The sequence below is a fragment of the Canis lupus genome, chromosome 32, assembly GCF_011100685.1.
Source record: "Canis lupus familiaris isolate Mischka breed German Shepherd chromosome 32, alternate assembly UU_Cfam_GSD_1.0, whole genome shotgun sequence".
NCBI classification, from domain to species: domain Eukaryota; kingdom Metazoa; phylum Chordata; class Mammalia; order Carnivora; family Canidae; genus Canis; species Canis lupus.
The window spans coordinates 5,515,683-5,541,143 of NC_049253.1; the positions used below are offsets into that span (position 1 = coordinate 5,515,683).

The 25,461-nt window shown below is 34.2% G+C and overlaps 1 protein-coding gene across 1 annotated transcript in view; it reads left to right on the forward strand.

The window, feature by feature from the left end:
* Positions 1-25,147, forward strand: part of NDST4 (N-deacetylase and N-sulfotransferase 4) — a 252,753-nt gene extending 227,606 nt beyond the window's left edge. Inside the window, exons 7-13 of the mRNA XM_038581779.1 lie at positions 40-136; positions 5,290-5,413; positions 7,297-7,471; positions 13,517-13,687; positions 14,617-14,726; positions 18,221-18,323; positions 20,863-25,147. Of these exons, the coding sequence (XP_038437707.1) occupies positions 40-136; positions 5,290-5,413; positions 7,297-7,471; positions 13,517-13,687; positions 14,617-14,726; positions 18,221-18,323; positions 20,863-20,982 (900 nt within the window). The 3' untranslated portion in view covers positions 20,983-25,147. The remainder of the gene's footprint in view (positions 1-39; positions 137-5,289; positions 5,414-7,296; positions 7,472-13,516; positions 13,688-14,616; positions 14,727-18,220; positions 18,324-20,862) is intronic.
* The last annotated feature ends 314 nt before the right edge of the window (positions 25,148-25,461 follow it).

The following is a 25,461-nucleotide window of genomic DNA, read 5'->3' on the forward strand; positions in this document are numbered from 1 at the left end:
AAGTTCATTACCCAGTAACATTGATTATTCTTCTTGCAGAATCCATGTGATGATAAACGGCACAAAGATATTTGGTCCAGAGAGAAAACTTGTGACCACTTGCCAAAATTCCTGGTCATCGGGCCACAAAAAACAGGTAGGAATACCCAGTGGTGCTGTCTGTATACTTTTTTATTTACTTTTTGTCATGTAACATATTGTCATAGATTCTAATTGGATTAGGTCTTGTTTTGTGAAATATCTAGACATCCGTCCAAGTTCATTATTTGAATTGTCTTTCATCCCTGTGGATCTTTATGCTATGATCCTCAAAGGGATCCTAATGCTGCCTATTAATTAGACTTAAGGACTAAATTTTTAACTATATATTTTAAAACTTTTCAACAGATGTCAAATTTTTGACAACTTTGTGATAATGTATCACAGTTCCAGTATCTGATTTTTAACCCCTACTTTTTTGTAGCTTTGCCTAATTATCTCCAAAATTAAGTCATAAAGCAAGCAATTGGCCTGATTTAAACTTTTTTACACTGTATATCAGCCTTGAATTGATTTTTTTCAGAGCCAGTGTCATTATTACTTTCAAATATTCTGTGTGTGATTTTTAAAAAAATAATTATTAAGTATAAAAATGGTTTGGACTTACTATCTGATATACCTGTGGTTCATCAGGCATTTTTCCCTTAGTATTTTCGCATATGCTGAAGGACAAGTGTATAAGACTGCAGTAAAAGAGAGTGAAAGTATTTCACCAATGAGATGACACTTTCAATTAGAATATTTTATACTTTCTTCAGCATGTGACAGTTTTATACACTTTGCTCATGTCCTGATTAATTAAAGTTTTTATTGAGTCGCTGTATTTTGAATTCACTACTTTGACTAGAAGCATTTTCATCAGTGAGTGCAGAAACCATAACACAAAACCAACAGTCACTATAAATAAGCACAGCCCAGATGAAGATATTTGTAATACACGCAAGTAGATCATTTTAAAGGTTGTGGGCAAAATTTCCAGACTATTAGATATTGGTTGTTGAAATCTTTTCTCCCACCAGTAATATAAATTGTATTACAACAGTAAGTTACACATGTGCAGAGAGGGGAAAAAATCAGCACATATTTTCAGATCTATCACTTGTGGTGGTGTTGTTTAAAATGTACATTAATTTTCTACCAACTCCCTTATAGCAGTGCTAACTCTGGAAAGACTGCTAAAGAAACAAAACATTCTCGTGTTGTAAAATTATGCTAAAAATTTAAATTAAAGACATCTTTTATCATTTGTCACTGCATATTATTATTTCTTACTTCTGCTAGAAAGCTACAGGTTAGTAAGTGTAAATCTAGCTTTCCTCTTTGCTGTTGTATTTATAAAGACTATAACTTACACCTTTAGATTTTAATATTTGACCTACCAGTATGGAAATAACAGTTTTCAGCTGCTTTTGAGGCACTCCCAAGGCAAACAAACAAAGTTAAAATAAAGGAATTGGATGATAATAATATTTTATATACTTTGAAAAATGCTATTCTAATATAAAAATGGCTGTGATAATTTTTAAAAATCTGTCCAGTCATAGAAGTCTAAAGTCTTCTTTTGTTCTCTTTATTGCTTTAGTTGGCAAAATTCCCACTGCTGTGAGAGCTGTAGATTTCCTGGACACAGCTATTGCTAAGAATCTGATCTTCAATGCAAAGTTGTCTTTAAACAACTTAAACATAACCTACATGCCCCTTGCAATAAACATGAGATATAAAAGTAGTCCTCAAACCCCTATTCCCTATTTTCTCAATTGTTGTGAAGTGAGAATAAAAGGAAGTGATGTCCCACTTCTCTGTTGTTGAACCTTGGAAGGAATTTCTATCCACTTACAGTGGGGCAGTGAATGAGGACAGACAGAGAACAAGGTAGGCCTGGGCTTATGGCACTCAAAGATTAAACCTTAGCCCTGGACAGATGGGCATTCTACATGATTCCAGATCAAATTTTGATATTACCAGGCTAGGAGGGGATTTCCAAAAGAGTTGAGTTTAACACAATAATCCTTTTGAAAAATAATATTTTATTTATTAGGGTGTCTGGGTGGCTCAGGTGGTTAAGCTTTTGCCTTCAGCTCAGATCGTGATCCCAGGGTCCTGAGATCGAGCCCCATGTCAGGCTCCCTGCTCAGTGGAGAGTCTGCTTCTCCCTCTCCCATTGCTCCTCCCCTGCTAGTTCTCTTTCTCCCTCTCTGTCAAATAAATAAATAATATTTTAAAAAATATTTTATGTATGTATTTGAGAGAGAGACAGAGGGCACACAAGCAGGGAGAGGAAGAAGCAGACACTTTGCTGAGAAGGAGCTTGACATGGGGCTCCATCCAGGATCCCAGATCAGTACCTCAACTGAAGGCAGATGCTTAACCTACTGAGCCACTCAGGCACCCCTAGTACAGTAATTCTAAAAGCATAACTCATTGGCTTTACCTCTTCAAGTAAATCAGTGTCCCCATTGTCAGTATTATTTTCTCATGACCTGGTTGGCTTACTCTGATAAAACTAAAAACAAAATTCATTGGTATAAAATAGAATGAATGCAGTTTCTCTGAGAGTTTTGCTAGACATGAGGTCTGTTTTACTTCTTCCACAGAATATTTATATCAAAGACAGTGGATAAAAATGAATGTCAATAAGAGATGAAACACAGGTGATAATAAAATGAATATACCTTTTGGGACAGTAAGCCCAGGTTCTATGACTGGTTATATGAATATCAAGCCACATACCTACTGTCCCCAGTTGAAAAGACTTTCTCCTTTCTTCCTGTCAGATGTCTCCTTGATGTCCCTCCTGCTCCTGGTGGCATGAAGGTGTTGTGGCTCAGAACATAAAGGCTTTGACTTTATGTAACCCAGGGGAGATGTGATACAATTCTGTGATCCTCAGGGTGATTAAATATTTGTCCATGTTACTAAATGAGCTTATAATGAATTTACTTTCTGATATTCAGCAATAATTCAAAAATATTCCTTTATTTGTACCCTGGATCCATCCAGTCTCAACATTGCAGGGATATTAAATTATCAATATTCTCAGCTCTCTAGTGTGTCTCAAATTCTCTCTCTCTCTCATGCATGTGCACACACGCACACACACACACACGCACTTCATCAACTAAACATTTTTATGTAGGTCCCAGCCTGAAAGGTATATAGAAAGAACCCTTTTGAATTCGTTATTCCCTTCCAGATGTTTTGGGACACTCGGGGGGATCAGCCTCCTAAGCGTCTGACTCTTGGTTTCGGCTCAGGTCATGATCTCAGGATCCCAAGATGGAGCCTTGGGTGGACTCTGCATTCATTTGGAAGTCTGCTTGAGATTCTCTCTCTCCCTCTTCCTCTGCCCCCACCCCTATGCTCGCTCATGCCCCCTCTCCTTCTAAAATAAATAAATAGATCTAAAAAATAAAAATCATTAAAAATTATTTTTAATCAGTAATTAAATTTTTAAGGGCATTTATTATTTTTACCCTCCCATTTCACTAGGGGCCACTGATTCTGGATTCCTTAACTTTCTTCCATCCAAGGTGGTTGGTCTCCTTGGATCTGTCATCACTTTAACTACTCATGTCCCTGTTCAGGTGTGGTGGTGATGTAAAACTGTGAGGATCTAAGCAGGTGGCCTTGTCATTAATTCTTAAGCACACTACCCTTTGTTCCTGCGAGCTTAAGATAAGTTAAAATAAAATGCCAACTCTCTTGTGATCTGCTCAGCTTTCAGATCCCCAGCTGCCATTGTTATGGTTCTGCCAGCACACCTGTGTAGCTCATTTCCAACTCTGCTATGGCTGGGAAATACAACAACTCCTCTTGGGTCCAACATGTTACAAAAGAGATAATCTCTTCCAGAAGGAAACTGATTTATGAGAACTATGAAAACCCAATCACTTCATGATTCTTTCTACTGTGGTCCCCAGTCTCTGGCCCAAGTCAAATGGAAACAAGGGTCAGAGATTGCATCTGCGCCCTCGGTGACATGTGGGTTCTATCAACCAGTCAGTTCAGACTACTGCCTCAGTTATCAGATCAGATTGCCCCCATTTTGCCAGAGTAGGACATTCAAGAGCCCATTTTTCCAGATTCTTGCCCTCCTCTTTCAACCTTACTGGGAACACTTATACTTTTACTTAAGGGACAGATTGAGAAAACACTTCTTCTTGGAAGCTTTCACTGACTTCACAGGTCTAAGTCACCCATTTTCTCATGCATTAGAAAAGCAATCTGGTCTTCTCTCAATATGGAAACTCTCACTATGTTGCCATTACCTGCTTACTTGACCTAAGTCCACACGTACACTTTTAAGTTGATCAAGGCCAGCAAATGAGTTTTTCTTATCAAGAGTTATCACCAGGGACTTAGAGTAACACCAGTCAGCATGTGTTGAGTAGTTTGATTTAATTTAATTGATTTGAAATAACATTAATTGAGATCCACCAGGTTCAGGTATTGTGCTGGATGCCCTTGATGCTTTATCCACTCACCAGACTTAAAAGAGGGAAATTGAGCCACCAATTTCTGATGTTCTCTCCCAGCTTAAAGCACAGTATCATCTGCTTCAGATGCCCAATTTTGTCATATCTATGTATAACTGCCTATGTGTTTTTTGCATTTATTTGTATGTCATAAAATTCCCGTGGTATCTTATTTCATATTTTTTCTTCAAATAAACTTCTTTTTACTTCAAATAAAATAATTTAAAGCAGGAACTTCATATAATCCTATAAATAGAATAACAGTTATTGATTATCAAACAGAAAAAAATGTTAAAAAAATACACTGAAGACAAAAATAGCTGTATCTTCAGTCTGCTTAACTTGGCCTACGTACTAATATTAAATCAGATGTTTAGGTAAATAGAATCATGAAGACTAATAAAAGAATACGTAGATTCTTGCACATAAAAAGTGCCTAACTGATTTTAAGGAAATCATTTTTTTAAAGCTTTTATTTGTTTGATAGAGAGAAAGAGAGAATGAGAGCATAAACAGGGAAAGGGGAGGAGGAGCAGAGGGAGAGTGAGAAACAGACTCCCCGCTGAGTAAGGAGCCCAACACAAGTTCAATCCTAGGAACCCAAGATCATGACCTGAGCCATCCAGGTGCCCCTTAAGGAAACTATTTTAATACCAGAAGAAAATTGGTCTTCTGAATATTACTTTTTGAGCAAAAATTTTGCAAAAATAGTATTTGTCTCTTCTTTTGTTGCCATGCCATATATTAACCCTTTGCCTCCTTTTTTTTGTTATAGGAACTACTGCACTTTATTTATTCCTTCTTATGCACCCTTCCATTATCAGCAATCTTCCCAGCCCCAAAACATTTGAAGAAGTTCAATTCTTTAATGGCAACAACTACCACAAGGGAATTGATTGGTAAGGAAAATAACAAAATATAAAGACCATTATTAACACATGCTCAATCACAGCAGAGCAATTATAGATGTATGCATGGCATCTACATAATTACAGCATAAATTTGTTATGCTCAATTCTACAATAGTGAATTAGAAATTAATTTATAACAACGATATGTTTAATCAGTGTTGCCTATAATTTGATTTGGACAGTGCAATAATGATAATATTTTCCTGGTAAATTAATATGATTGAATAAAGAAGATTATGGAATATTTTGTCAGAATTATTCATAAGGATATTTAAAATTATACTTAGGCATATTATTTTACTGTGCTTAGAATTTTTTTAACTACATAATTTGTCTTCACAAATTATGCTTGAGTAAACAAATAAGTTGTTTTACTTTATGCTCTGTGACATGTGTCTTCATTAACCACATAGACTATAAAATGTTCTATTATAATATAAGCTGATATTTGTCATGTAGATAATAACATAGCATTTCCAAAACCATATTAATGCTAGCCACACACATGCATAAAAGGAATATTACTTTGCATTTAATAAATTATGAAAAATTTAAAAATCACAATATTTTCCCTGAACTAAAATAGGATAAATCTGATATTAGAACTGATCTTTACTCTGGAGCTTTTTTTCTAGCTATATTCCAATTTTCTAAGAAAATATCACTCTGAGTCCAATTTCCAGTTATATAAGGCAAATCTCCTCTAAGGAAAATTCTCCTAAATGCATGCCTCTGTGGTGTGTAACTTTACGTCAACACCACATATGAACCTGTTCTCAAAAGAGGCCTGTTCTGTTTAAACTCAGCTGGGGTTAGAGTAAGGGAAGGTCAATCCCAGTGAGCAGATCTGGCTTCCCATCATGTATAAGATACACCCACTCTGCACCTAGGATATTACTATTCTACCTTACTTTTAAAAGACCAAATGAATTTTGGAAGTGAATGCAAGTTACTAAAAGCAGAACAGCAATTTTCTCTTATCTGTGAGCTCAAATGGAACACAAATTGTTAAGCAGGAATATAGATGAGACTTTCACCACTTCACATTTGGGAAACATAATAACAAATGTCAAAGAGGAAAATAAGTGTCTTATATGAATTCTTAATTGCTCTCATTATTTATTTCTAGAACATTTGAGGGTTAGAGAAGTGATGAGCTGTAAGGAGGATTACACACATAATTAAAGCCTTGCACTGAGTTAACCTCTGAACATATTGATTCCATAATCTACACACAGAGGAATGTTCTGACAGCATATGGAGGAGTGAACCTACCGAGGCACCACAGGATCAACTGGCAGGAAACATCTTCTTAATTACTCTAGATAGACTATAATGTGTTCACATTGCTGCACATACTACAAATTATGCCGAAGTTAAAAAGGAGAGGAGCAGCTATGCCCTACTCTGTTTAGGATCTTAGAGCTATTCTGACTTACACATCTTTCTCTCTTGGCACTTTCATCTCTAATTAAAAATTTTGCGTTCAAGTTTGCAAACATGAATTTACTATTTTTAAATATTTACTAGGCAATACTGTGCCATTTGCTTTTTGCCAAGGGTAAACTGAATTTTTCTGGATTTGGCTTTTGATAGCAGAGAACATCAACCCAAATCTAAAGGATTTTCCCTCTGTTCTTAACAATCCACCTATTTCATCTCACTCTTTCCCATGCCCTAAATAATTGATTAGAAGAATTGTGCTTCAGGTCATTTTCATGGTCAAAGTGTATAGAATAGCCATGATTTCAACTATTATAACACTAATAATCAGAAATCAATATAAATGAATGTTAAAATGTTCAATTATTTCATATCCATAGCATGTTAGAGAAAAACTTAGATCTCAGATTATTTTTCTCTGCCTTCAGGTATATGGACTTTTTTCCTACTCCACCCAACATTACAAGTGACTTTCTCTTTGAAAAGAGTGCTAATTACTTCCATTCAGAAGAAGCTCCCAAGCGAGCTGCATCTCTGGTCCCCAAAGCCAAGATCATCACCATCCTCATCGACCCCTCAGACAGGGCATACTCTTGGTATCAGGTATGAAGCAGTAAAAAATACTATTAAAAACATTTGTCCATAGCTTAAATGTAAGCAATGGTGAATATCAAAATAAAGTCTAGATGTCCAGATGTATTCAAGTCAAATGTTAAAGAGCTAAACCAAAAGAGAGAGAGAGAGAGAAAGAATAGAAATTATAAGAAATAAAGCTGAATATTTGATTCATGGGAAGCTGGGCAAAGATTTTCAAGCATAAATAGAAAACATACATAAAAGATTAATAGATTGACTAAATAGTATAAACATGTTAAATATTAGTCTATCACAATTAACAAAATAAAAGTACATATCTAAGCAGAGCATCTTTATTAATACATGGTAAATGGTTTATTACCCTGAATTTGTTTTAAAAAATTCTGTAAATTGGTAAAAATAAAAATATAATAACTCAGAAAAATGAGCAAATAAACAGAACGCATAAATAGACATTTCACATATACAAACACACACACAAATATAACTGCTCAACAGTTTATATGAAAAATGATCAATCCAACTAGGGGAGCAACAAAATATAAATCAGAATGATACTCTTTATGAACATCATCTCAACAAAAATCATAATGTTTATTCTCCCTGCTGGCTCGAGTGTGATGGTAAAGATATTCGAACATTCCAATAGAAAGGTATAGAAGGAGATATTTTCTGAAAACTAATTTGGCAATAATTATCAAAATAGTTTTGTAAAGGTCCTTGTGTGTTATGGATCCTCTTCTGGAATCAATCATAAAGGAACTTCAAAGGAGTAGGCAAATATTTATCCCTTTATGTATCACAGTACTATTCAAACAGTAATAACAATAAAAGGAAAAGTTAATACCCAACAATATAAAATTGTGTCATGTTAAAGTGCAATATTCTGCAACAACATTTAATGGTAGTTTTAATCAGTAGAATATTAATTAAAGCATTGCATCCATTTTAATGTGTGGATAGATATTAATCAAATAATCACAAAGATATATAATTAAAAATTTCAAATGCTCTGTGAGGCAATTTGTAAGGTACTAAGAAAGCATTCTCTAGAGAAATAAACTTTAGACTTAAAAGTGAAGAATGAGTCAGTATAAACTGAGGGAGGTAGGAGAGTGGGGGAGAGAGAAAAGTATATGCGGTCCCGTGGGTGGAAGGAACAGTAGCATATTTAAAGACCTAAGAAAACTTCCATGTGGCTAGAGAGCAAAACCTGAGGTGGGGACCTCTGGGAGATGAGTCTTAGGCATACACAGAGGCCAGAACTCAGGTGGGGAAACTGGGCGGCTATCATTCTTCAAGCCAACCGAAAGCCTTTGACAAGTTGAGCCAGTGTGTAACGACCATATTTCCTTTTAGAAAACTTTATACTATAAGCTATTTGAAGAATGGAGTGGAGTGGAGCAGACGACTATTCAGGGAAATCCAGGAGAGGCTGCTAAGAAATAGAGGCAGCATTGGCAGAGACAGTAAATATAGACTGAGTGAAGTATAAGGTATCAAAGCACATGGAGGGATTAAAATCAACAGAACCTGGTGAGGAAACAGTGTCAAGAATGAACCAAATTTCTGATGTGGACAACTGGATGATGAGCATATATTCCCATAAAAATAGAACCACTGAAGAAGGAAACAAGACTGGTTGGGAGGGAGGGGTGCTAAAGATGAGGCACAAATGGTGATCATGAGGTATGGAATCACCATCATACCGAAAACAGCAGTAAAGTCAGCAGGCACTCCAGAGAGAGGTCCAAGCTGGACACTGAAATTCGCGAATCAGAGGCAAAAAGCCACATAAAAATGGTAAAACTGCCTGAGGAGAGAGTTCAGAGAAGCAAAGTATAGAGAAGGATGAGGCAACCAGGGAGATAAGAGAACACAGCCAGAAGAGTAGAAGAAAAAAATCTAAGAATGTAATAGCACTGAATACAAGGGGACAAAGTACAACCAAATGGAGGAGATGACAACAGTGTCAAATGGTTCCTAAGAAATTAGACAATTAGGCAAAATAAGGTCTGAATTATTTTCACTGAGTTGAAAGACATGGAGTGAAGTGAAGCCTATAGCGACAAATGAAAAGAGCAAAGCCAGATAGATTTGGTGGAGGAAAAACTGAGTAGAAGAAATAAAAATGCAATTTCAAAGGGGAGAAACAAGACACACGCATATTACAGAGACATTAGAGTGCATTCAAGGAAACTGCTCTATGGGTAGTGATTCGGGGCATGAGATGTTTCCGAAAAAGGAGAGATGGTTAAGGCCCAGGAGAGAAACTGGGAATCAGTCCTGTGAGGATCCTGAGGGGCCAGAGGGAGATGACTACCTACAGGAAATAGCTTAGATGGGAGGGAAGGACTCCATTTCCAGACTCCTCTTTTCTTGTGCAGGGACCCTTCTGGCAAGTTGCTGGAGTTTCTGGGTCCCATTTCAGAAACATGTTTTGAAAGCATAAAACTTAGAATTACAGAGAAACAACTTTCTTGAAATATAATTATCAAACTAATCTTTAGATTAGTAACAAATTTTTATTTACCTAACAATTAAATGGCAAGATCTAATGGCAGGAATAAAACTGCTATAATGTTGAAGTAGGGATGAGCATGAACAGCATTTTGATATATCTGAAGTACCTGTAATGTGATATAAAAATAGCTGATTTTTATTGGTGGTAAAATCTCAGGTATAATAAACACAAAAATTCATTTAAAGACTTTTTTTTTTTGGCAGAAGCAAGTTCACAGACTCTCTGAATTATATCAGTAGATCTCTGGTTAAGAATCTTCCAACTGAAACTTAAGAGATAGAAGAGAGGATAAATGTACATGCTGGCAAATTTGAAGGTCTGAGATAGAGAAACTGGAGTGATTCCGATGGTCTCTCCTTCCTTTGGAAAGTTGAGAATGAGTTAAATCTGATGAAAAAGTGGAGGATGATTTGGGAGACAGCAGTTGGAGGAGAGAAAAAAGGCAGTGTGAAATCTTTGTACAGGGGTGACATAAAGTTGACCACAGAAATGTAAAATTGCCTACGGCAGTGAAGGCCCAATTAAAGGTGATCTTGAATTTATGGTGGCAATAATGTACATGTACTAAAATCCATGATATGAGTACATTTCTGTATGTGTATGTTTAATACATATAAAAATTAATGCCCAAAGTAATTGGACAAAATTTTATGAAGAAAGTGGTCATTCTCTCTTTTCCTCCTTTTTGATGAGGATAGAGGAAAATATAAATCTTGATGATAGCTTATTCCTTGTTATTAATAATAACACTAATAGGAATTCTTGAATATATGAATTATTAAAGGAATAAAACACTACACAAAGACTAAAATCCCCTCTGACTGCCACTCTTAATTTTTACCTTTTCATTATTCATCAACTTGGAGTTGATGCTTCCAAGTGTTTTACTGTAGATTTACACACAGATACCAAATATATTAATTCGCAGAAAATATATAGTACAATTTTATTTACAGTGTTTTAATACAAAATATTGTGTATACCTTTATGTAACTTGCTTTATAAACTCAACAATAAATCTTGTAGGTCTTATTATGTTAACACACATAACAAATTGATTAATTAGTTCCCCAAAAAATCAAGACTAAAAGGAAATTTTTAAAGGACATACAAGTAATTTTTATTTTTTATCAGTTTTTTATTAATTTATTTTGTATACATTCTTTATTTTTTATTCTTTTTTTTTAGTTTTTTTTTTAATAAACATATATGGCCAAGAACAAATAATAATGGACTGAAAAATGTAATCCTATACATTGGGATTGCAAGTGGTTGGGGATCCAAGAACACCTGGATTGGGAGCCAGATCCAAATATTATTATTAGAATCCATGAGTCACTGTATTCCTCAAGATATAAAAATATGCCTTTCTCACTTTATGAAAATTCATATTTCAAACTAAGATAAACTCACTTTTAAAAAAATATGACCAAAGTATTGAAATATTAAGCCTTAATTAAAAATTTTGAATGCAAGTACTTGGGGCAAAATGCTGCACATTCTCCTGGCAGAAAACATACAGCAAATTTATATGGATCTTTTTTTCACATAGATTAAACTATTTAAATAAAAGAGAATCTGTGTCTGCTCCTTCAAGTAAATTCTTTGAACATACATACTAGAAAGGAATTATTTTTTCTGATATTTTTATTGCCATATTGCTAAGAGTAGGGTCCCCAAACTGCTCCACATTTCAAAATAATGCAGCCTATTACTTAACTAGTCCTGTCTATTCAGTAAATACCCTAAATCCAAAACTCAGCAGGTGTAATTCAGAGACTCCTACAAATGTCACCTGCCTCTGTAATTTCTACCCCACATTTTTATAATGGGCCTCACAGAAGAGCAATAGTCCTATTTTTCTATAAAATATGTCCCTTTGTGACTTCTGGTCATATTTTTATGCTAAACTTCTTAGTTGCAGGAATATAAAGAAAAGTTGGTGTTAAACTTTTATAAATCAATGTAGGGCAGATTAAGTACAGTTCCATATTATCACTGCCTAAAATAGAAATTTTAGTATTAACATATTAATATGCACATAGTATTTTTATATTTCTTTATTCAAGTTATATAGTTTCTACACATTTTAATTCAATTTATTATGTAGTCTCTATGTATTCAGCATAATGCATATACATATAAGAATTTCAATAAATATACAATAGTGAGAGATCTTCAAAAGTTTCATTAGTTCCACCAATCTATCACTCACTGGTTACTGTTTAACTACTTCTTACTTATCTTTATTTTTTTAATAGTTTTTATTTCTAACCCGCATAGATAACCTGCTGTTACACAATTGTATCAAGTCCTAATATACTCCCATCCTCCATCCTGTAGTTTATTTTCTCTATGTTAAACTTTTAGATATCTTGCAAAATCAACTAATCCATTCCCACAACTCATTCACTTTCACGTTTTAGATCAAGTTCTAATAGTTTCTATGTTGAGATTTTTCTACTTGTAAAAATCTCTGTTATTATATTTTAGCTCAAAAATTTCAACCATTAAAAAGGATCCCTTCATCTTTCATTCAGAACTAATCACTTATTGCTCTGGCTACCAGAGCAATGTATATGACTCTAGTTAAATATATGTCTTTAGTACAGTCTGTTAATCTATTGTCCTCCATACATCTTTGAAGACAGAGATTTTGTTTTGCTTGTATCTTTTGTATCTCCAGAATCTACCTCAGTTCTTTGTCCTTGTAAGGAGCTTAATGAGTGCTCATGAAATTGTATTGACTGCTAAATTCATCTCTCATTGTGTTGGGCTCTTGAGCTTGACTAATGATGGTTTGATATGAAAGACTCAGAGGACCTTGTACCTAAAAGTAGTAATGGATCAGTACTTGGAAATCAGCAAGGATAAGTGGAAATTCTTGGGAGAGCAAAAGGAAAGGACTTTAGGCAACATCAACATCTTTATGACACCTAGACAAGAATTAGGAATACACATCCATTTTCTCTGTACTCATAGCATCTGCCACACAGGGGTATTGGGAAAGTACCAGAACTTGTAGGAGTAGCTGTAATGAAACAATGGGCAGAATAGTGTATAAGTCTGCTCTTGCCCATCTAAATCTCTTTTCACTGGGCTTGACTTGTCTAGTGCCTGATATCTATTCACTTTTAATTTTTAATCAGACCCATGAAGAAAATCCTGTACTCTGTCTCTTGATTGTATGTAAACACTTTAGACATGAGGACAACCATAGGTTTATGTACACATGACTTGATATACATGGAAGGCTTGTACTTTAAATAAGCAATATGTCAATGCCTAGATTTAATATATGTGCTTTTCACCTTATTTTTTATTTTACAATTAATTTATCAATTTCACGATACACATGAAAAATTGTAATTAATTACAATTAATTATCATTTCATTACTTTTTAGAAATAAAAGGCAAAAAAAAGAAATAAAAGACACACACATGTACATACATCAAACACAAACATGCATACACACCCCCGCATGCATAAAGAAAACTAATTTTACAATTGACTTTCTTGTTAAAGCACCAACGATCACATGAAGATCCAGCTGCCCTGAGGTTTAATTTCTACGAAGTTATTACAACCGGACATTGGGCCCCATCTAACCTAAAAGCTTTGCAAAGGAGATGCCTAGTACCTGGATGGTATGCAGTCCACATAGAGAGATGGCTAACTTACTTTGCTACTTCTCAGGTAAGGTCTCAAAATTAATTTCTTCCATTTATTATACCTTGGTTGTATTGCATTTGACAAATAGAGAATAAAAATAGCATTGCCACAGATAACAATTCATAATGAGACAATCATACCTAAAGAAGATATGTGGATTTTTACATGTTTAATGTCAATAATAGTGTTAAATTTCAAGTGGCTGTGAAACATATTCTTGGGATCATCTTTTGGGTAGTAGCTGGTCTCAAAGTGCTGAGTCCTCACACAGGAGACATCATATGATTCATAGACATTAATTCAACCACTCATAGAACAGCCAGTTAGACAGTAACTTTATGGAACACCAGATGCAGATAGTCTGACATCTGTCCTCTAGGACTCTTAGAAAGGAAGAAGGAGGTCACTCATTAGACTGTCAAAATGGAAAATGCTGTAGCAGCTCCAGGAATGTGGGATAAAACAGGAGGTAAAGACTTGAGGAAACATCCATATTGTTTATATTCATTAGTCTAGATCAGGTCATGACTAAAACCTGAGTTCTTTGTCATAGTTTATAAGGAGAATAGAGAGTAATTTTCATCTCTGTGCCATTTCTAAGTCTTTGGCTCCAAGGTTAGCTCATGGGATTCTGTAGGCTGGATAATTATCTGATTACATGACAGATGGAAAATTGAGTTCCTAGTGAACTACTAAATCAAGAGAGTATCTGTGTTTATTTCTGATTTACAATCAAGTTAGTTAAGACTTATAAACAATGCCAATGGCAAACTTCAATCATTTATTTGGAAGGACACAAGAATAGTAAACATTAACATGTATTCTAAGTAAAGCATATTTTCTTCCTAGTCACACTGACCTAATTGATTAATGTTATACTAGGTCAAGTGAGGCAGCTCAGTCTATTTAATTTAGTTTTGTTCTTCACAAAGTGACTATTTTTGACTTTATAGTTGCTAATTATTGATGGACAGCAGCTGAGATCTGACCCAGCTACAGTGATGGATGAAGTCCAGAAGTTTCTGGGAGTTACACCTCATTATAATTATTCTGAAGCACTAACGTGAGTCTATTCTCATGCTTGATTTCATTTCCATTATTTGCCATCATAAATTATCACTGGTAGGTGTGTATATAGCATCATTAATACTAGCTATGAACTTATACATCATTATGCTACTCAAAGCAGTCAAAGGAGTATCCTCATTATTCATGTAGTGTCTTCCTTTTGAATACCACAAATACTTTATTTTACAAAGTGTTATCCTGTAGGCATTTTATATATCACAAACTCGCTTCTTTGTGGGCTTTTTCCCAATATAAGTTCAGTTAAGTAAATTTTTAGATGCCTACTTTATGCAAAAATTGTCCTAGAAATTCAAGTTACAAAGGTGAAAAAAATATATAGCCTCTTCCTCAAGTAATTCACAGGTTAGAAATGAAATGCTGATGGCCACCAGTAACTCTGAGAAAGTGACCAATATTGAGGGCAGAATTCGGAAAAGAATAAATTCATGTTTTACTTTGTATTTATTAAACTATGTCTAATCAAATGTAATCACATATAATATTCTAGTTATCTATTATTGCATGGCAGACCATCCTCAAACCCACCAACATGTTGCCACACCCATTTTATTATGGTCATAGATTCTGGGGGCTGGGAATTCAGACAAGACACAGCCAGAACAACTTGCCTCTGCTCATAATACCTGGGGACACAGGGAGGAAAGTGAGTATCTGGGTGTGAATCAAATGTCTGGGGACCAGAATCTTCTAGAGGCTTCTTCGCTTCTTCACTCATATCTCTGGCTCTTGGACTGGGAGGACTCAAAGGCTAAGCACAGTGGGATGAGACCTCTTCATGTGGCTTTACCACAGTATAGTGGCTGTGTTCTGAGAGGGAGTGTTATGTTAAGGAAATGTAATCTGATAATGGCCTTCTCTGACCTAGTCTTGCAAGTTGCACAGCATCATTTATACCTCATTTTATTGATTATAATCAAGTCATTAAAGCTAGTGCAAATCCAAAGAGAGGGCAATGGGCCTTCCCCTCTTGATGGGGAGGGACAAGAGCATTCTGCAGAGAAGAATATGGGAGGGAAGATATTGTTACAGTCATCTTAGAAAAATAAAACCATGTGCCTGGGTAACTAAAGATGAGGTAAAAGGTAAAGAAGCAAAATAACAAACAAACAAAACCTCCAAGGAGCCAAAACAGATTTTAAAAGGGCAGGTACTTGACTCCCTCACAAGACCTTAAACAAAGCCTATTAAATTTTAGACAAAATTCTAACAAGCCTGATTATATAATTTCCCAGTTCACAGCAGATTAGAATCAGCAATTAGACAATTAGAGAGGGTAATGGAAGGACAGGAAAAGCAGTAATAAGATTGGGTTGTTCCTTATCCACTCAAACAACCCTAATGAAGTTTTTACCTACACATGGAAATAACAACAATACAAGGCATGCCCCTGTTGATTAAGTAGACAAAGCTTCCTAGAATACGTTTTACGTTAATAGTTATTGATGTTAACATGTCTTCCCCTGCCTCCCTGCAGTAGGTTAGGGAATGGTTCTATCTTGTTTACTACAAATAGTTGCTTATGGTTCAATAAAACTGTAAAATCATACTTTTCAAGAAGAGATTGCAAACAAGTACAGAATATATGGTTTTTAATATGTCTCACATCACAAAAATTAATAACTATAGTGATGTTCAATGTAATAAAAGAAGTCATGTGGTAACCAATTCATGTCCTCAAAGTTGTCTAACAGCTATTTGAGAAAGGCTTTGCATCTTCATTTTACAATTTCATGCCTACTAAAATAAAACCATGAAACAATGAATTCACATAACTTAGAAAAAGTAAATGCCCTTTGTTAGAGTATATAACATCAGTGCAATAAATGAAGCCAAGACAGCAAAATAATGTGGAGTCAAGGTTATGACAACTCTATCTAAAAGAATGACTTTTAATATGGCTCTTCTTCCTCAAGCTGTATTAAGTTCTCCCTCACAACAGCTGCTATGGAGAACAGGGAGAGATTGTAGCCCATCCTGAGACTTCTGCACACCTGAAAGCAAAGGAGATGCTCTCAGTGTGGGTTATAAATATCTTGGCTTTGATGCCAGAACTGTATTTTACCTTAACACAGTTAAATATTCTCATCCTGAGGCAGAAAATGCTGTTTAGGGGCACAGTTATGCCGACTTCCCCATCTCATTTTGCAGAGCATGCCGAATTGTTTTTCCTCTTGGGAAATTAATGAAAACTAGAGAAAGGACTGTGATAGGCAAGGAGCAGATTGAAAAGTCCAGGTTGGAAATGATTCTGTCTTTCTTTTATCTATTTAACCAGTGATGTATTTAATTTTAATTGATAACATGTACTAGGACAACCTGGACTGCAAGGATCATGTCTCTAATAATGGGTTGGGCAGGGAACTGTGAAGAAAATTTCCCCCTCCCCCTAAATGAGTTCACATATGTGCAGAGGCAAATTGCAGGTGCAACGGTATTATAGGAATGGGCCCAGGGCAACAAAATATTCTGCAACTAATTAACTTTACATCCCAGTCAATTATGCTTCATCCTTCTAAAACATCTGCTGAGCAACAAAAATGCAAACCTTTTCAATGTTTTATGCATGCAGCAAGTCCCACAGCAATAAATTTAAATTTTCTCTTCTTATTGGTTTATTCTTCCATTTTTCCTATCTTGTTAGTCCTAAACAAAAGTTCTTATATATCTGAGTTTAAACAATTAGGCCACACATACTTTCTCTTGTACCTTTGTGCAGCCACAGGAGCAAAACATTAGAATTTTCTTTAAGAGTATAGGGACCTGAATTATCCCATAGGATGATTTGCCTTCAACAAAAGAAATGAAGAGTTGTCTAATCTTCCACTCACCACTTATACTGCCTGTGCCTCGTGTTGTCTGAAAAAAGTATAACAGATTATATTTTTACAATTTTAATTTTCTCCTTAAAAAAAGTGTAAACATTTTGAACTTTAAAAACTATTGCATCTTTCCAAATTAGAAGTTTTAATTCATGTTTATATTCACAAAAGTGTACTTACATTACATTCAGTCACTTTAATATATACCATTCTTTGAATGATTTCAAAGAAATCTGTTAACATTTTTTTTGGCAAGGAAATCATATTAATAAGTAAATAATTATCTTAAAAGTCCTGTGTGTATGGGTATATTGGTTTTGATGATTGGTCCTTGATCTTTTATGGATGAATAGGTAAAATATGAAACAAGTTAATAATTTTAATCTAAGATTGGATTAAAGATTTACAGGTATTTTTCTCAGTAAAAATATTCGAAAATATATAATAACATATAGCTTATTAAATCTCAATTAAACTTTTAAATAAATTCAATGAATATTTGTAGAACTAAATTAAATTAAGTTAAAACAATGGATATCCCAAAGTGCATTTTCTGTATCTAATTGGTAAGGCTCTCTCACTAAAAATTCTGTATACAATTTATAATCATTATATTCTTATAATCATTTATATGTTTGATCTTTTGTAGGTTTGATCCCCAAAAGGGCTTTTGGTGTCAACTACTGGAAGGAGGAAAGACCAAATGTCTTGGAAAGAGCAAAGGACGAAAATATCCACCCATGGATCCAGAGGTAATATTTTCTTAATCTTTGAAATACTCTAGTAAAACTCTGTGCATACAACTGTTTCAAAACAAGACACAATAAATTTACTCCCTTTTTCTTCTCTTTGTTTGCTATCAATGTTTTATATATTTAGAGTATAGATAGACCGACAGAAATCAATAATTGATAGATATTTGTAGGAATTGTTTGCTGTTACGATGCATTTGAAACATAAATACTTATTGAACAATAACTGTATTCCAAATGTATAAAGTGCTTAATGAATTGGTTACTAAACAAGTAATTTTGGATAAAATAAATAAACATTATTACCATATATCAAATATACATATGTAATGTCTATACCATGCATGGGTGCTGGAGAGCCAATAACAACATATGGGTGGGGAGGTTTCTCCACACCACCAATCAATGCTCAGACACCAGCTGGGTACCCAACAATTCAACTCAGTTCTGACAATATCTACCCTGAGATAGCATTAGATCCCACAAGGGCTCGGTTCTATAAGACTGTCTCTCCCCACCCCCAACTTTAGATACTAGTTGTAAGCTCCAGTTGTTACTTGTGCTTCTGACCAACCAGCTATAGATTCAAAGTTCCAACAACTTTCTCCTTGGGTTCAATCCATTTGCTACAGTGACTCACAGAACTCACAGAAACCTTACTAGAGCACATGTTAATCATAAAGAGATATAACTCAGGAATAGCCAGATAGAAGGGATACATAGGGCAAGTTATAGGTAAACCCCTTTATAAGTGAACCATTGTCCCCAGTCTCCACATGTTCACCCACAGGGAAGTTCTCTATACCCAGTCCTTTGTGGTTTTTTATTGGAGGTTTCATTACAGAGACATGATTGATTAAATCATTGGGGTGGAACTTGAAGTTCCAACTTTCTAATCACATGGTTGGTTCTCCTGGAAACCAGCCCTCATCCAGGTAGAGTCCAAGAGCCACTTAATAAACATAACAGAAGATACCTTTATAACTCTTCCATTTAGGAAATTCCAAGGATTTTAGGACCTTTGTGCCAGAAAAGGAAGCAAAGGCCAAAAATATATTTTATATTATAAATTGTAATATTACAGAGAGGTTACAGGATAAAACAATTATTCAGATTTATTATAGGACAGTAAATTAGTTATTGCCATTGACTTATAATAAGATACATAAAACAATGACAAACTACAAAAGAAGGGAAAAACAAATTCTTAGTAAAAGTGATGGTATGAGTAGGTAGACTAGGGTTGGGAAACCAGCTAGCAATCAGCTGAGCCAGGTTGAGTATCTCTCCCAAGGCAAGGTGGGCAAAGGTAAGATGGAAGCGATTCAGGTATCACTATGGAAATAGAAGTACCAGAAGTCCTTAAACTATACCTTTGAACTCAATAATTTCAAAGACGTTTCAGAAATCATTTTAATCTGCCAAGAAATCAGTGTAATGTTCTCACTACTTCTATAAACATCTTATCCAGAATTTGAAGTGTTTACAATCTGGTTTAAGGGAATAAATACCTGGTGGATGGCACAAGACCAAATATGGTTAAGTCCATTTCCACACTGTGCGCAAAAGTTGCCAAAGGAGTTTTATAAAGAACAAGACTCATTTGTGTTAAAATATTGGAAAGGGTATGGTATAACTTTCACCAAACCAAAAATAGTGTTTGAGCCATTGCTTCTATACTTACTTAGGCAAGGAAAAGTGTTCAGCTCTACTATTTCGTCAGAGACCCAAAACAATGTTCATTGGGTTATAATATGAGGTAACATACTAGTGTGTGTGACATCCAGAAAGAAAACCCAGTTGTAAATTTTTTGTTTCCCAGAAATACAAGGGAACATAAAGTAAGACTACTGATATATTTGAGCATTAGCTTTATGCCCATTTATCTAATAAGGGTCAATCATTCCAGTTTGACTAGGAATTTAAGAATCACAATAAAGTTCATTATAATGATTTTTATAATGAGATCTTATAATATTTTTAACTAAAAACTCTTATTTTAAAAGCATCCATTTTTGTGCTGAACAAACATAGAAAATATTTTTGCAAAGTTGCAAGTTATTTCTTTAATCATGAATTTCAGCTCTTACGTTATTTATGTTCCTCTTTTAGGTTATGGCCCAATTTTACAGAAAGGGACCAATTTTAAAGGAAATGTACGTGTTTTTTTCTAGCTTGCTTTTGTAGATTTGGTACTACTTCAAGTCCCTACCTCACTCTTCTTTAGTGTCATTACCTCTCATCAACTTTTCTCCCTGCATAGACTTGACCAATACAACAATCAGTAAGTGCCTTAATGGTATATAAGCCAGAAAAGATATATTCAGACCTATTTTTATTTTATAGCTACAGTTCTGCCAAATCTTTGCAAATTGTAATAATGAGTGATATCTGGAGAATAATACAAAGAGATGCATATTTTATAGACACCTATGTTGTAATAGAATAGTTTAAGAGATGTAGATTGCATAATTGTGTTTAATGAACTAATAACTTCCTTCAAGTTGTATTTTTTGTTTGTTTTCTTTTTGCTTTCTAGTCTAGAACTTTCCTCTCTAATTACTATCGAGATCATAACGTGGAACTTTCCAAACTGCTACATAGACTGGGACAGCCTCTCCCATCTTGGCTGAGACAGGAGCTGCAGAAAGTGAGATAGCACTGGAGACAAGAACCAAGGCTTGAAGGATGCTTCCTTTTACTATTAAGTAGAACAACACACCCCACAACTTTTATCCCCTTACTGCACTTGTGATTGTCAGCAGAGGACTGTGTGAATAAATTTCCTTCTATCTTTTTCATAAAATGAAAATTGTTATATATGCACGCATTGGCAATTACTAGCATCCATCCCTGTGTGAGCTTCTGGGAAGTAATGTGGGGTTTTGTGGCATTATCCAGTTTCCAGTGTGGGGATCGTAACACAGCCCAGTTCCTCTGTTAACTACAAGGTTTCAGAAACTCTACATAAGACTGAGAACCCTGATTAAATGCAAGTGACAAATGAGAATCTTGAGGAAAAGATAAGGACAGAGATATCTGTAAATGAAGTTAGCAGTAACTCAGTATCTGAATTTAAGGGCTTACATTTTCTCTTTGCTAATTTAAAAACAAGTTTTCTTTTGTTGTGAAAAAAAATCCTATGATCCCGGACTCTTATTTTGAGCAGTTATTATTTGTTATATTTAGCCCACATATTTTCCTCCATTACTCCTCTTTATGAATATTTTCTTCTGTCGTTCCTCCTGACTTGCTAGAGAAGTTGTAAAGTTGTAGCTGCCTGTGTTTGTTGTCAATTTTCCTTTTATGGAAGGAAAGTTTCCACATTCACTGATAGTACTATTTTATCTGGCAGGGCAATCCATTCTCAGTGAATTCTGCATTATGGGTCCATCAAAATCTATCAGAAATTTTGGGGAAAAGAAGTAAGAGTGCATACTCTGTGTAGTATTAACTAGTATGTATAAGGCCATCTTTCCATGAGTTCATAACCTTACCATACAAGTAATCTAGGTAAGTCCACCTTGACAATGACGTAGTATTTATATTTTTTTCACTATCTGTGGAAGAAAAATAACTTTATTGATAAGCTATGGAATGAAAACATCAACATGGGTATACAGGTAGAGTGGGGCACTTGTGCCTTCTATGTAGTATTATGTCAATTGTTTTAAAGCATGGAGTTTTATATATGCCAGTAATATACTATTGCAGAAGATTATGTTTTTAATGCCTATTTAAATATATATATATATATGTGTGTGTGTATATATATATATATATATATATATCATACCTAAAACTTACCTCTTTAAACATTACAAATTCTCTAAACTAAATCCTATTTCTCAGCCATACCACCCAACAGTTAATTTCTAGAGAAGTGATGGCTCTTCCCGTCCTAGAGTTTTAGGTTCCTCTTCTATTTGGAGGTTATTGTCAGGCTGGTTGAATTTTTATCCCATTTTTCAATGAAGATATATTAAGGTTTTGTTAATCTCTTCAGAGTGATACATGAAGGTAGAATTTCAAGAGAACAATAAATCAAATACTTTAGTAACACTACCTGTCAATCCATCCTTCCTCTAGAATAATTTTTCTATAGGCCATAAATAATATTTCTTTTTTGAGCAACTTGAGAAATTATGCTTAACATAATTCAATGTCTTTAAAGGAAACTGAAGATCCTTGTTTATATTTGTTTGGTTTTTGTTGTTGCTATTATTGTTTTAAGCAAGCAAATCAAATCAAAACTAAAAGAGAATCAAGAATTTTCACATATCTTATTTCAGAATTCAACTTTGGATTTATACTTCATTAAAATTTTTGTTTACTGTTGTTCTCCCACTATATCTAGAGGCTCTTGATCTTTTTTGAGAAAACGTGAAAATTTTTCTTGGGCTTGAGTACACTGAAGTCACAAATTATTACTTTGGTTGTTCCTTTGTTAACTGTGAGACTCAAATTCTCAAACTTATTGTTACTTATGTGATCATGTGCTTGAAAGCATTGTACTAGGCACACTATAATCACAACAATTGGATATTTAGATCTCTAACATTTGATTTATTTGTTCACTAGCTTCCTCCAGGTTAAATTCTAATATTTTCTTTTTGAACTAGATATTGACATTTTTTTCCTGAGTGGGATAATCAAAATGGTCTTAGAAAAAAGCAGGAGCTATTTTTCATATTAAATTAAATTCACACAAGTCAAAGTCCAACTCATACCACCAGATTTGTAAAAATTTAACTCATTTTTTGGCATTTTCTCATTTTTTCCTAAGTAACATATACTGTATCATTCACCTCTCTACAGACATCAGAGAGCAAAATTCCCCCAAATTCAACCAGTCTTTTCTCCCTGGTTCATTTCAACCAGTGTGTACCTTTTTCTTATTAAGATTGTCATGAAGAAAAAATAAATTTTAGTTATATAATTCATCTTCATCTTATAGTTAACTACTTAGAGGGACTCTGGGCTTTGGGAATATTATAATAAATCAGGAAAAATTTCAGCTTTAAGAATATCTTGATTTAGCCACTGGCTACTTTGGAATTATTGAGTCAAATTTAATGTATGTAACTCTTTAAAATTTTAAACCAATTTTATTTCATGGTCTTCAATTACATACTTTTTTAAATTTTAAAGAACTTCTTAAGAACTTTAAGCTAGACATTACATTCTCCTCTTTCTTCTTCCAATTGCCTAACTCATAGACATAATCACTGATTACTTCACACTAATAAAGGCAGGAACAATATTTGATTACAAGCCTACATCAAGATATAATGACATGCTTGTCAAATACCAGTCTCTGAAAATTATATTACAAATCTCTCCCGAAACCAAATTTTACTTGTATTTAACAATGACCCCCAAAGAATTAAATAAGCAACGAGGAAGAATGGTAGTGAGAAAAATTTATAGTCCTTTTATTACTGATTTTTTTCTTTAAAAATGCACTTAGTCCATTTATAGATTTTATTTGCCTTGATTTCAACATATTCATTTATATTTACCTTAAGTAGTTTTTGTTCTTCTATCTTACTGTTTGGGTATGTCATAAAGTGTTCCATTTGACATAAATAATTGATTTATTTTTAGTTACACAGAAAATTTGTAGTGGAATAATGTCTTAAAAGTCTGGTTTGGGGTGACTAGATAATATATGAACCATTTGCTTGATGGAGATACCTCAAAAATAATGCTGACCGACTATTTGGAAAGAAAGAAATCTAGTAGTCTTACATATGGATTTTATCTCAACTACAAGAATACAGCTTAGCCATGGGTACATATATATGCCCAATATATGTATATATATGCAAATGAACATTTGTGTGTGTGTGAGCCAGTGATTTGAATTGGTAAAGCAGAAAAAGAAATTGTTAAATAACGGATATAGTACACGCATAACATATCTTTGATTCTTCTTCAGAATAAATACTATACTGGTATGGTCATTAGAGTAATGTTGTTTCTCCTCTAAATTCTAAGATTTTAATCAATAGATCGTTCTTTTTCCTTTGCTTTTTCTTCCTACCTTCTTTTTCTTCCTATCCTTAATCTATATACATATTCCCTAAATTCCAAACATATAACTAGTATAACCAGGAAGTTATGAGTGTGGACTTTAGATATCTGGGTTTTCATGCCAGTTCTGCCTCTCACTAGCTGTGTAGCCTCCACAAGCTATGGAATTTCCCTGAGTCACTGTTTCCTTTCCTGTAAAAGAAAGACAATAAAGTGTTAACTTACTCATTTGGTTATTGTAAGCATTACTTAGTGTATATTTAAATAACTTAGCACAAAGCCTGATATAGTTATGCTGGAACATATTTGTTATAAAAATAATGTATAATATTCAAATCACTATCTCTTCTTTCATGAAACAAGAATATGTTTTCTACTCCCTTTAATAATAAAACATGTATGTCTTGAATATATCATTAATTACATTTGGTCAAAATGAGAAACTGTCTTCTTCATCACTGTTCAAAAATGAGTTTGTGCTGTTTCCTGCTATTGTTCTGATCATCATTTGGAGCAAGGTAGTTCCATATTGGTCCATCCCTTGAAATCCCTTTCCTCCTACCTACCTCCTTTTCAGTTTATTCAGAAGAGTATCTCCCTTGAACCATTTCTTTATGTCTTTCTTCAGTTCCTTTGCAATGCAACAGATATCCTGTCAGGAAATTCAGATCCACAGGTGCAACTTCCTAAGACCAAAGGACAGTTACCAAAAAATTTGTGAAAGTATAAATATAACAATGAATCAATACTTAAAGAATCATTAAAACTTACAAGAAAATTTCTCTACATTCTCCACGTCTTCATCTCCAACCTCACTTTCTTCCATAAGATCTTTCTATAAAAGATACATTCTATTACTCTTTAATATATTACTTTATATTATACTTATTAATATCAAACATTTTTTATATTTTTATTGCAAATGCACAGTATTTCAGGCTTGAAATAAGACATTTACCTACATAATTTCCATTCAAAAAATATTTTGTTTTTTATATGCCTAAAGTCTTACATATTACCAAAAGCCAGCACATGATTGATACTCAATAAACATTCATTGAAGTACATTGAAATGTGTTGAGGACTACCAGTATACTTAATT